Source organism: Stomoxys calcitrans, chromosome 3 (genome assembly GCF_963082655.1).
Source record: "Stomoxys calcitrans chromosome 3, idStoCalc2.1, whole genome shotgun sequence".
Taxonomy (NCBI): domain Eukaryota; kingdom Metazoa; phylum Arthropoda; class Insecta; order Diptera; family Muscidae; genus Stomoxys; species Stomoxys calcitrans.
The window spans coordinates 138,446,331-138,460,033 of NC_081554.1; the positions used below are offsets into that span (position 1 = coordinate 138,446,331).

General features: G+C 38.3%; 1 protein-coding gene across 3 annotated transcripts in view; it reads right to left on the bottom strand.

The window, feature by feature from the left end:
- Positions 1–359: 359 nt before the first annotated feature.
- Positions 360–13,703, bottom strand: part of LOC106090537 (dual oxidase maturation factor 1) — a 273,000-nt gene continuing 259,656 nt past the window's right edge. For all 3 annotated transcript variants that reach the window (XM_059364202.1, XM_059364200.1, XM_059364201.1), the window contains 3 exons: positions 4,680–5,111; positions 1,721–2,276; positions 360–1,667 (listed from right to left, as the gene is read on the bottom strand). In XM_059364202.1, coding sequence (XP_059220185.1) covers positions 1,625–1,667; positions 1,721–2,276; positions 4,680–5,111 — 1,031 coding nt within the window. In that variant the 3' untranslated portion in view covers positions 360–1,624. The remainder of the gene's footprint in view (positions 1,668–1,720; positions 2,277–4,679; positions 5,112–13,703) is intronic.

Sequence of the window (13,703 nt, forward strand, 5' to 3'; positions counted from 1 at the left end):
GGCGTACGACACCTCTTTGAGGAGAAATTTTTAGAATACCTCCAGTCAATATTACGTGCTCTCCTACTGCTGCGTGCTCGCACACCCAACATTGGCATTAAATCTTTAACCACCTGCTCCAACTCCTTTTTGGCAACAGCAAAAAGGATCAAACCGCACCACATCATGTGGAACCCGCGACACCGTCCACGGAGTCTGACGGACATGGCTCAATCGACTTAACATATCAAGAATGTAAATACTGCATGGAGTCTTAAACCATTACTTCGAGGCCCAAGAAACTGAATGGCGAAGTTAGTACACCGCCATCCTAGCGGTATAAAAGTTCTAGCACTGAGTAAAACATTAAAAAAAAATGATCAATTTTGTAGAATTTTATTCATTTTATACTTGTTTTTTCGTTGCATTATATTCAATATGATTACATATCTTATTTGTGAAAATAATTTTTTTAATATTTCGTGATTCGATGCAATATTTTCGCTCAGCTCGCTTCTTGCTTTAAGATTAATTGTTTGTTTTCTTTGATAAATAAATTAAATGATATCTTGTCAAATTATATATAAATGTAAAATAAAATAAAACCTTATAATATAAAATAAAAAGTCGAAAAAATAAATAATTTTGTAAACACAAATTTAAAAATTTCACTAGGTGTTGTGTATAAATTCTAAAGAATTTTAAGCCAATTGGTTTGTAAGTAATTGTGAGTAAACTTGGCCAATATAATTGTAATCCAGGCTAATTAAGAGCTAAAGCTTACTTGTGTACATGAATATAATATTTTGTGCAAACACTTAGGTTAGCAGGTATTTGAAAATTATATTGTTAATAGAACAATGAGTGGCTAAGATGAGGATAACACTGCATATTTAACCAAATTCTGGTCACTTGTCATAAATTCATATGATTTTAAACAGAACTATAGGTAGACACGAGACACGACACAGATATGTTTATACGAAGATAAGACTGTGTGTGTTGTTGTTGTTGTTTAATATCACATATCCAAACTAAATATTATGGACAATTTGTATGCCCAGTAACATTTCTGCCTACACCCCCATCACGCCCTCTTTTTATTTGAATGTAATTACAATAATGTTAGTTTAAATAAAGATGTTTGTCTTGTTATAAAGTTTTGGGGGACTATCACAATGATATCATCACTTAAAATATTGTTTTGTTTTTAGTTTTATCCTGCATCATCCTTCTCTATGCATCCCTCGGTTTATGTTGGTATTTAGTTTCGTCTATCTTAGAAACAACATGGCTGCCATTGGTAGTTGTACTTAAATTATAAACTAAAATGGTAAAACAGAATGATAATAACCAAAAAGGTATAGAACTTAATGAACAATAATCCTTGCGTCAAGATTTGTGTGTGTGTGTGTATTTACGTCCATATTTCTAATCCATAAAAATCAATTGGCAATTAGTTGTCAATAGAGTTTAGTTTTTTTTTTTTATCACAAATAAGTTACGTCCGATAAAAGAACAAAATTTCGTCATTAGAAGTAAAAAGAAAGTGTTTTTGAGCGTAGTGAGGGAAATTTTCAAATGAAGAAATAATTTTGCTTTATAAAAACAAGGCTGATTTTAATTGTCATTGAAAGTGAAATGGTCACCAATGCTCCATGTCACGAATACGGTTGATTGGAGGATTTCTGAAACGGGATAAAATTATAAATGACTAAATACTTGTTATAAGTATACATACGGCAACATTCTCGATAAAGCGTGCTTGTGGAGGGGCGAAATTTGTATGGCCGCTGATGCTACAGATGAGCCCGAATCTTGGGACATTGTACGCTGCATGTGCATTGGATGCGCCTGTATTTGTTGGGCCCTTCGGAAGGGATAACGCCATGGGCTTTTTGGCACATCACTTTGGTAGGCTTTATTTTCCACACCTCCACTTTGATGATGTCCATGATGCACATGTGCCACTTGATGAGAACTACTTCCCACAATGGCACCACTACTGCCTCCCATATGCTGAGCCACCGCACTGCTGGTACTGCCTCTATGTGCTTGTGGTGCTGAGTTATCTCGAGCCTTAGAAGAGAGTCGTCTCAAGATGCGTGAACCCAAACCAGGAGGGTCTTCTATACTGCGACTTGTACGCTTACGATAGCGTACGTCACTAGACTCTTCCAGTATAACATGACGATCGTATGGCGTGCCATAGTAAACCTCCAAGACGGTGGAGAAGGTGTGTGGCCATACTAAATCGATTACGGATATAAGAACGCCAGCAACAAAACATAGAATGCCTAAAAAATAAACGATATAAAAATTTTGTAAAATATGTTAATTAGACTGTCCCAAGCTATAAAGAAGAAAACTTTTCTTTCTGTTCAGATTCAGAGAAGTTAATAATATATGGGAGCTATATCTTAATCTGAACCGATTTTCATCCACAATTCATAGGGTTCATCTTTGGACTTAAAAATGCTACGGTGAAAATTCGTAATAGGAAAGGAAACACGGAAAGACAGACATGGCCAAACCAAGTCAGAACGAATTTCTGAGTCGATCCTTACACTGCATTACAAAAAGTTATGGTTCAGCTTGCAATTCATGCTTTTAACAATAAATATCATAAAACATTGAGTTTACATTCATGGGTTATCGTTCCCCGTTCAGGTAAATATATATCGTATTTTGTTTATTGGAATAAAAAATAAAGGCTTTAAATAAAAGTTATTTGAGAGTAGAAAACGAATGTGATATGGACTTCGAATTACAGGGTATTTCGGAGTAGAGCACAAAAATGATATTCACTTTTCACTTTAGAAACCAAGTACTCCCAAACCGGACAAATGTACCGACCATGGATACAAGGGACGGAAATGATTGGGATTTGAGCAAGAATCTTATATCCACTTTATGTGCCAAATAATCCAAAACAGGATATACAGTATGCAAAACCCATAAACAAAAGTACGTATACACCCACCAAAAATTTAAAAGTAACGAAGTAAGTATTCAACAAAGGAAGCAGATGTTTCAAATACCATACATAGACTTAATTTTTATACCGTACACCACTACTGTGGTTCAGGGTATTATGACTTAGTGCATTTGCACGAAGCCAGAAGAAAGAGTGCCAGAACCATTTTATACTCATAAGCATACCAATTGACTTAGAATCACTTTCTTAATCGACTTAGTTTTTACGTCTGTCTGTCCTTCCGGCTAAAATTTAGATAAAGCTCCCATATATATTTTTCTCCAATAATACTGCAATGAATTGGTCATTCGTTAACCGATCCTAAACAAATTTGGCACAATAGTTTCTCTCATGTCTCTTGAAGTCTCTGGTAAATTTATTTAAAAGTGGTTCAGATTTAGATATAACTCCCTTCTTAAAATTTTGCACAATGCTTTCTTCTACTACTATCAAAATATACACGAATTTTCATCGGAATCGGCTAGGATTTAAATGTAGCTCCTAACTATATATATGTTCGTATAATTTAGCTAAAATTAATATATTTTGGTGTTTTGTTAATCGATCTTCACTAAATTAGGCACGAAGGTTTCTCTCATGAATTTCCAAAGAACAGAAAAACATGTAGAACGATAATGACAATGTGGGAAACACATGTCGGTCTTGTGTAATGTGTTAAACATTTTTTTGTAAAACTACCCAAGATGGACGATCTTAAAATGCTGTCAAACGTTATAGGCACTTTTAAAACGATGATTAAAACATACTAAAAGTGCAAAGCATTCAACATTTTTGCTCAAATATGAAAATCCTGAAACTCACAATGCGGAAATATCAACTTTTTATACCCACCACCATAGAAAAGGGGATATATTCATTTAGTCATTTCGTTTGCAACACATCGAAATATTTTTTCCGAACGTGAAGTTCTAAGAAGATTTAACGCTATTCGTGTGTATGAAGTCTGTGTGTCAGTCTGTTGTAATTACGCTACAGACTTCAAAAATTGAAATATTTAATTGAAATGGCTTTTATGCCCATAAAAAACGCATTTTTGGTCCAATTTTGCTGAAATTTGAATCAGTGAATTGTGCCGTGAACCCCAATATGCGACCCGAATATGGATCGTATCGGACCATATTTACATATAGCCGCCATACAGCACAATCTGCCGATTTAGGATATTAAGCCCAGAACAAGCACATTTATTCACCGATTTCGCTGAAATTTGAAGCAGTGAGTTGCTTTAAGCCTTCCATCATACTAACCGAAAATGGTCCAGATCGGACAATATTTAGATACACATGATTTCGCATTTATTATATGATTTCGCTGAAATTTGTTTAAAGCCTCTTATTATCCGCCATGAAAATGGTCCAGATCGGAGAATACAGAGATATAGCTGCGATATAAACAAATATTCCAGTTGAGGATCTTAAAGCCATAAAATCGAATTAATTGCCCGATTTCGCTGAAACTGTGACTTGTATAAGAGTTCTCGTCACCTGAATCAAATATGATCCAGCCCAGCCCATATTTGGATATAACTATGTATGGTAGTGGAGTTATAACAAAATAGGATGATGAATATATCCATGGTGGTCGGTATCCAAAGTTCGGCACGGCTGAACTTAATACGTTTTTGCTTGTTTTACTTAAAAATGTCTCATTTCGTCACCCTTTTAGCTTGCATGCATGCCAACGAGCCTGTGTCTTCACTTACCTGCAACCAATAACAACCAATAACACCATCCCAGATGAAATTCCAAACGTCCACCCTCCATGTATATGGTTAGTGGCCTTTTCGGCAACTGGCAATAATAGCCAATATTGGTACTTATCAAGAGTGCACCCGTTAAGGCCTTCATATATGCACCATAACGTGGTACAGCGATAAGCAACAAATTCATCATCAGCCACGAGGCCAGAGATGCCCAGAGCAGTATACTTGCAAAGTAGCCAGCAGCACGATATTGGCCGCCCCATGAGAAACCTTCACGGCCAAGACTGAAGTACTCAGCAACCGTTAAGATAGGAAACGGTAGGCCACGCTTCAATGCCTCCCTATAATTGGTACTCATATCGGTGGCACCCTCCCAGGTGAAACGTTCATTATAATCGATGTCCGGTGGTGTCCAGTTGCCAACGGGTATAGCTGTAATGGAAAAGAAAGAGCTTTCATAAGAAACAAATATCAATTATTCAATAGCAAAAGAAAATGTGAATGTGGGATATAAATTTGGTTTTGGTGGTCAGTATGCTTGTCAATTTCGGACATATTTTTGTAAATACAATAGACAAAACCATCCCCAGACATTGAAATAAAAATATACAAAGAGATAAAAAATTTAAGTTTTGTTCTCATTCAATTTCAGATTTTTCAGACTAACTGGTTTTTACACTTGTTAAAGTTTTCTTTGATAACTTATGACCATACAAGGCAACCGTTAAAAGATTTGCAGAGTCGTATTAGATGAATACAATTTATTGTTTAACAGACAAAAATCTATAGGTTAATCTGTTTTTGCGCTACTTATTATTTTGGTTGTTATACCCACAACCGAAGGATGGGGGTATATTCATTTTGTCATTCCGTTTGCAACACATTGAAATATCCATTTCCGACCCTATAAAGTATATATATTCTTGATCAGCGTAAAAATCTAAGACGATCTAGACATGTCCGTCTGTCTGTCTATTGAAATCACGCTACAGTCTTTAAAAATAGAGATATTGAGCTGAAATTTTGCACTGATTCTTTTTTTGTCCATAAGCAGGTTAAGTTCGAAGATGGGCTATATCGGACTATATCTTGGTATAGCCCCCATATAGACCGATCCGTCGATTTAGGGACTAAGGCCCATAAAAGCCACATTTATTATCCGATTTTGTTGAAATTTAGGGTAGTGAGTTGTGTTAGGCCCTTCGACATCCTTCGTCAATTTGGCTCAGATCGGTCCAGATTTCGATATAGCTGCCATATAGACGGATCCTCAGATTTAGGGTCTTAGGCCCATAAAAGCCACATTTATTATCCGATTTCGCTGAAATTTGGGACAGTGAGTTGTCTTAGGCCCTTCGACTTCTTTCGTTAAATTGGCCCAGATCGGTTAAGATTTGGATATAGCTGCCATATAGACCGATCCTCCGGTTAAGGGTCTTAGGCCCACAAAAGCCACATTTATTATCCGATTTGTAAGTGTAAGGCCCATCGACATCCTTCGTTAATTTGGCTCAGATCGGTCCAGATTTGGATATAGCTACCATATAGATCGATCCTCCGATTTATGGTGTAAGGCCCATAAAAGCCACATTAATTATCCGATTTTGCGAAAATTTGGGACAGTGAGTTGTGTTAGGCCCTTTGACATATTTCTTCAATTTGGTCCAGATCGGTTCAGATTTAAATATAGCTGCCATATAGACCGATTTCTTGATTTATGGTTTTGGGCCCATAAAATGCTCATTTTTTATCTGATGTCGCCAAAATTTGGAACAGTGAGTTAAGTTAATCCCATTGACATACTTCTGCAATATCGCACAGATCGGTCCAGATTTGCATATAGCTGCCATATAGACCGATATCTAGGTTTTAGGTTTTGGGGCGATAAAATACGCATTTATTGTCCGATGTCGCTGAAATTTGACACAGTGAGTTTGGTTTGGCTCTTCGACGTCCTTCTTCAATTTTGCCCAGGTCGGTCCAGATTTGCATATAGCTGCCATATAGACCGATTTTTCGATTTAAGGTTTAGGGCCCATAAAAGAGGCATTTATTGTCCGATTTCGCCGAAAGTTGGGACAGTGCTTTGTGTTAGGCTTTTCGACATGTTTATGCAACTTGGCCCAAATCGGCCCAGATTTGGATATAGCTGCCATGTAGACCGATATCTCGATTTAAAGTCTTGGCCCCATAAAAGGCGCATTTATAATCCGATTTCACTGAAATTTGACACAGTGACTTATGTTCGGCTTTTCGACATCGTGTCGTATATAGTTCAGATCGGTATGAGGTATATGAGTATAAGGTATGAAATTTTCACCGAATTTTGATGAAAGGTGGTTTACATATATACCAGAGGTGGTGGGTATCCAAAGTTCGGCCCGGCCGAACTTAACGCCTTTTTACTTGTTTTAATTCATTGTTGATTTCTTTGTCCAGCTGAAACCCATAGGCGTTGATTTTGCTTCTATTTAGAATAGAAAGCAAAACAAAAACCTTTCTAAAAAGTGAAGGCATATGTAATGTGCTATAAATGGATTGGGAAGGTTACAGAGATCGTGATTTCGAAGATAATGGGTCCAGGAAGAGACTCATCGACGATGACATTTGGTCATTAAACAAGAGCTAAACTTTGTATTGCTTGCCAAATTTTTTCATGGCCTGCTGATTAGATTCTGAAAAAAAAACACTTTCACTAATATTACACATATACGGGAAAACATTTAGCAAATGTCGACCCAACCCTCTCATATAGATGCACTTTTTGCATTTTCAATCGAACATGTTCATATGTCCATATGTTGTAATTTTGACCAAATAATACGGTTACAAGTAAAAACGTGCTAAGTTCAGCCAGGCCGAATCTTATACATCCTCCATCATGGATCGCATTTGTCGAGCTCTTTTCGCGGTATCTTTTTTTAGGCAAACAAATGATAAAAGAATTGAATTGAATGTTGGAAGAGTCATTGTGTAAAATTTCAGCCAATTCGAATAAGAATTGGGCCCTTTAGGGGGAAGTTGTATCAGGCTTTAGACCGATACAGATCATATTTGCCGTTGTACAAAAGGTCTGCCAAATCGGATAATAATTACGCCCTCTAGAGGCTCAAGAAATTAAGATACAAGATCGGTTTATATGACAGCTATATCAGGTTATAGATCGATTAACGCCACTTTTGGCACAGTTGTCATGACGATCAAGAATATATATACTTTATGGGGTCTTAAACAAATATTTCGAGAATGACGAAATACGTATACCCCCATCCTATGGTGGAGGGTATAAAAATCGCATCCTCGTCTTCGGATGAAGAACTTTTCAATAATGCATTCACTTCCACTTCAAATGCGTTCAATTCCATTTTTATACCCTCCGCCATAGAATGGGGGTATACTAATTTCGTCATTCTGTTTTGTCACTCCTCGAAATATTCGTTTAAGATCCCATAAAGTATATATATGCTTGATCGTCGCGACATTCTGAGTCGATTTAGCCATGCCCGTCCATGTGGCTGTCTGTCAAAAGCACGCTAACTTTCGAAGGAGTAAAGCTAGGTGCTTGAAATTTTGCACAAATACTTCTTATCAGTGTAGATCGGTTGTAAATGGGCAATATCGGTTCATGTTTTGATATAGCTGCCGTATAAACCGGTCTTGGGTTTTGATTTCTTAAGCCACTACAGAGCGCAATTCTTATCTGATTTGGCTGAAAATGTTCATGAGGTGTTTTGTTATGACTTCCAACAACTGTTTTCGGATCTATAACTTGATATAGTAGCCAGATAAACCGATCATGGAGAGGCAATTATTATCCGATTTGGCTAAAATTTTGCAGGAAGTGTTTTGTTTTGATTTCCAACAACTGTGCCAAGTATGGTCGAAATCGGTTCATACCCTGAGAAAGCTCCCATAACAAATTATCTCCCGATTATACTTCTTGACCCTAAAGAGGGGGCAATAATCCGATTTAGCTAAAATTTTTTGAAAAGACTTCTTCTATATCCAAATATTGTCCGAATCGGTTTATAATCTGATATAGCTTGGAAATAAACCGGTCTCCCGACATTACTTCATGAAGCAATTCTTATCCGATTTGGCTACAGTTTATTCAATGACTTACACTATGGTCTTCATTTTCCAGAATAAATGAGTGATTTTTGAAACAATTTAACATAACTTTTATTTTTTGATCAGACCTGCCGATTTCTGCTGATAGAATCTTTGCAAGCACAATTATCAGCCGTCCTTTTCACCTTCATAATGTTTTCTTCACTTGTCTACGGTTTGCAAGACTATACAAAATAAATTTTTGGACCAATCTTCACGAACTTTGGTAAGTATTTTTTTTTACCTAGCTCCACATCTCTGTTTTATTTCTCCAGATATTTTTATCACCCGATTTACACTTATAAGACTTCAGTAAATAAAATTTTCAACCAATACTCACAAAAAAAATTTGGTGTTCGCTGAGTTTTTCCTTAACCAAACAATGCTACCGGTATCCTCAAATTCGGATGTTATATAGTCGACATTTTTCATAGCTTGTCTTTGCCCTTTTTACTAATTAGGCGCCTCGTTTGCCGATTTCGGATTGCCAGAGCGGGGGTCGTGGGTTTGATTGTCACCAGGAGCCTTGGTCTGTTGGATTGCCAGAGCGGGGGTCGTGGGTCCGATTTTCACCTGGGGCCTTGGTCTGTCGCTACTGTGGTATCACAATGGACTTAAATTGTCTACGTGAGTCTGCCCCTCTTACCTAACCTAACATTCTTACTAATTACTTATTGAGTATCAAGCACATGCTGCCTTAGGGCTGTTCCTGTGGGTATCACATTCCAAGCTTTTTCTTTGCCCATCAAATTCGTCAATTGTTTCGCAGTCTTTATGATTGATACGTACATGTTTATAAATATGGTGTCGCTATGCTAACTCAACAATCGTCTAACCTTATTATCGCCCAGAGCAACATTTCTAAATTATTGCTCAAATACAATAATTATATGTGGTTGCTATTGCATTCTTCTAATACCTGTTGAAACTTTTGGTATTAAATTTTGGGCAATAATTATAAAGAACACTTATGTCTTAGATACCAAATGTGAGGGCGGAAGAGGAGAGTTACTGTAGAATGGGTGCATAAACTGCTTCCAGTTAACTCCTCCTACGCAAGAAAAGTGCTTTTTCATTTGCCTTCTGTCTGCACCAATCCTCCCACACAAAACACATGACGTGCGCCTTCTTTGAGTGGTAAGTATATGGGCAACAATTGCTTCCAATTATTATTATTGGCTAGATTATTGGGTATAAGTCATGCTTGGCATACTTATTTGATGTTGAGACAATGTTCGAGGCAATATGAAAATAAAAATTGGCGGCATTGTTCAAAATATGGAACCTGTTGCACGCAAACATCTAACAATTGTGGGAGCGTTCATTGTTCATAATTGCCATCATGGGTATAATTATTCAAAATTGGCAGGATGATGACTTCTTAAGTCGGCAATTGAATTTATATTTCATTTATGTTCTTTGTATGACTATGGAAACATTGGTAGTTCATTGTTGGAGATAATTAATTATATTCCAACACATGGTGCAAATGTGTTAAATGTGAAAACATAGTTACTATGGCAAACACATTATTCACATACAGGGCAGCTAACACGAAGTGAAACCAATAGGAAACACCATATTTTTTGTGTGAAAATACTTTTTATTGAAACAAAATGAAGAAAATGTGTGGAATTCATCTAATTTATAGAATGTATAAACTTTTGTTCGATATGACAAAATGTGTGGAAGTCATCTAATTTTTTGAATGTATTAACTTTTGTTCGACATGACCATCTTTTGCGTGGACTATTGCTATGAGTCGGTCAAAAACGAGTTCTTAGCTGTAAACTGCCGGCATTTTATCCCATTTCCGTACAATGGCATTCTTCAGCACATCCATAATGGCTGTCATTTAGTCCTATCCTTGCTTTCAAAAATGCCCAATTAGAAAAGTTCATCGGATTGGCATCTAGCAAATTTGACAGCCAATGTGTGGATGAAATGAAATTCTGAACACGATGTTTAAGCCATTCTTGGTTCACATGTGCTTCATGTGAAGGTGCCGAATGTTTGAGTGCCTACGGCTTCAAGGCACCTTGGTCACCCCTCTCCAAGCTGCTTTGGTGGACACAGCTGGCTGTAATATCACTTGAGATGAAAAACCAGTAAGGAAAGGCAAAAGTGAGGCGTTGCCGACTGTAGAATACCCTTCACCTACCCTATAAGTACAAAGTGGGAGCTATATCTAATTCTCAACCAATTTTGATGGGACTCAGCAGATATTTTCAAATGGGTTACGAAACAAACCGTATCAAATTGCGAGCAAATATGTTAAAACTTTAATAACTACTGTTGATAAATGACAACATGATTGCAAATTAACCAAAATCTGATGAACATATATTTGGGAGCTATATATCTAAATCTGAACCGATTTCGAGCAAACTTCTTGGATATTGTGGTAGTCGTCGAGTCGACCGGTTTAGTAAGCAAGTGGCTAATATAGAAATGCAAATTTTTATCATCAAAAACTGTGTTATTGTTTTTCAAAGTATCCTCTAGCATGATTTATACAATTTTGCATGCTCCCAAACCAACTGTCGAAGCACTTTTTATTCCATTTCGACATTTTATTCCATTTCCAAAACATGGTTATTGAATGCTTGAACTCCATTTTCAGGGGACGAAAATCATTTATTACGAATTTCGTTCTCAATGTGCGGAAATAAAAAGAAGTCAATAGGTGCCAAGTCAGGGTTGTACGGCGGTTGTCCCATTAATTCGACCTGTTCCTTAGCATATGGTTTATCCAGTCTCTAAGGACGGGGTCCACCCGGTACTGGCCTAAGGATTGTATCAGTTTGTTGATCCGCACATTGATAAAAGCCCCTTTGAGGTCAATGCATACCGCCAGTATGTACGTTTTGGCATCGAAGGATTCTTCTATTTTATGCACAACCTCGTGCAGGGCAGTCTACACCGACCTTCCCTTGACATAGGCATGATGTTTGTATTAGAGCAGTTCGCCGGATGTCATACTCTTTATCATGGTGTCCATAATACGTTCCATGGTTTTGAGTAAAAAGGGCGTAAGGCTTATAGGTCTGTAGGCCTTTGGTGTCGCATAACTTGCCTTGCCGGGCTTGGGTATAAACACCACCCATGCCTCCTGCCAGGCTTTTGGAGTATATGCAAGTCCTAGGCACGCTGTGAGAATGTTTGTCAGATGAGGCGCCAGATAGTCTGCCTCTTTCTGAAGTAGCGCCGGAAATATTCCATAAGGTCCTGGTTACTTAAATGGTTTGAAGCTCCTCAAGAGCTCCCTTACCATAAATTTTCTAAATATAAACCTTCGATCAACGTTATTATACCAAGATTCCGGTGTCTCCGTGAGTCCCGTAATATCCTGTGGAAAATAGGGTTTCATCAAAAGCCTCAACATGTCCTCCGTTGTCTCTGCTCTCACTCCCATGTCGTCTACTAAAGTTTGGACAATCTAAATTGTCTTGCCCAAGTCTTCTTCTGAGTAGTCTTCAGAATTTTTTCCAGTTGGTTTTCAACTTATTCAACCATTTCTGAACCTCATTGATTAGATTTTCCGAACATATCGTCATATCTAATACCTCTTCCCTAGTCCTATTAACAAAGGTAATGATGTTACCAATATTATGTTTTATTAGGTCGTTAGTCAAGAACTTTGCCAGGGCTTGGCCCCGCTTATTAGTGTTGGTGCTACTCCTCGAAATGTGGTGAGGATTCGCATCGCACCCTATTGTTACCTCGTTTCCTGTCTCTTTTGCTTTCCTCACCAGCCGTTGCAGGTCCAACATGGTTGGCGGTGTCGGAGAGTCGAAAGGCAGATAAAATTATGCCAGGTATGCTCCAGCGTCTCCCTGTCTCACCACTGTTCCATCCGACGTTGACAACTCTGGGGAAAATATATAATTAAAATTGTTATGACAAATAACGCAGGTCCTCGGCCATGTACCAGTGTTAGCATAGAATAATTGGTTTTTGATATTGTTCAGTCCAGAAACTTTGTTCCGGGTCGTCCATGGCTCCTGAATTAAGGCAATATGAATCTTGCCCTTGCTGATTTTCTCCATCAGAGCGTGTGTAGCAGTCTCGCTCCGGTGGAGGTTTATCTGGATTACCTCAATCATTGGTCCTCCAGTAATTGGGCATCTTGGGAGTAGGTGATGATCTCATCGTCTGCTCCCTGTTCTTTAGACTGCATTGACTTTCCTGTCTGCACTGTCTGATGTCATCGCCTAGTCTAGTCTTCCGACTTTTTATAAAGTCGGTAATGGTTCCATAGTCGGGTCCCTGTTCGTTAAGGTTTATTGGGTTTCCATTCCCTGTACAGCCTGATGTTTTAATACTAGGATCTTTGCCTACCTAAGCCTTTCAAATCTTAAGTAAATGGGCTTCTTGGGAGTAGGTGATGGTACCATCATCGGCTGTTGTGCTTCTTAGCCACTCTGGTCATTCCCAGCGACAATCTTCCCCTTCCGTCATGGCTGTGACCTTCTATTGGAAGTCACAGTCCTCCATTTAGACTCAGGGGCCGTGCGCGCTTCCTTCGTTCCTCTTCCAACTTTGTCTACCTCCGCAGGACACTGTCTGGAGTCTCCATTGCGGGGTGGCTGGCTCGGTTTTTCCAGAGTACTTAAAAGCGGGGATCTCTTTTTCTTCATCAGTATTTTAGCAGTGTTATGCTCTTCGGAAGATATGATTCGTTTTTCAGCTTCCGAAGAAGTACTTGGTATGTCAGTTCTATCCCTTCCAGCATCCTGCACTTTCGCCCGATTACGCTGCTAGTACATACTCCTCTGTCTCCTTCGTCGTACACCGGATCGCTCTCTCGGTCTGCTTGTGAGCAAAGTAGAGCCATCGCTCACTTCTGCCGTCATCCTGATGCCCTCATCTCTCGATTCGGCTGCGATGACTGTTTTATTGACACACTCGCTG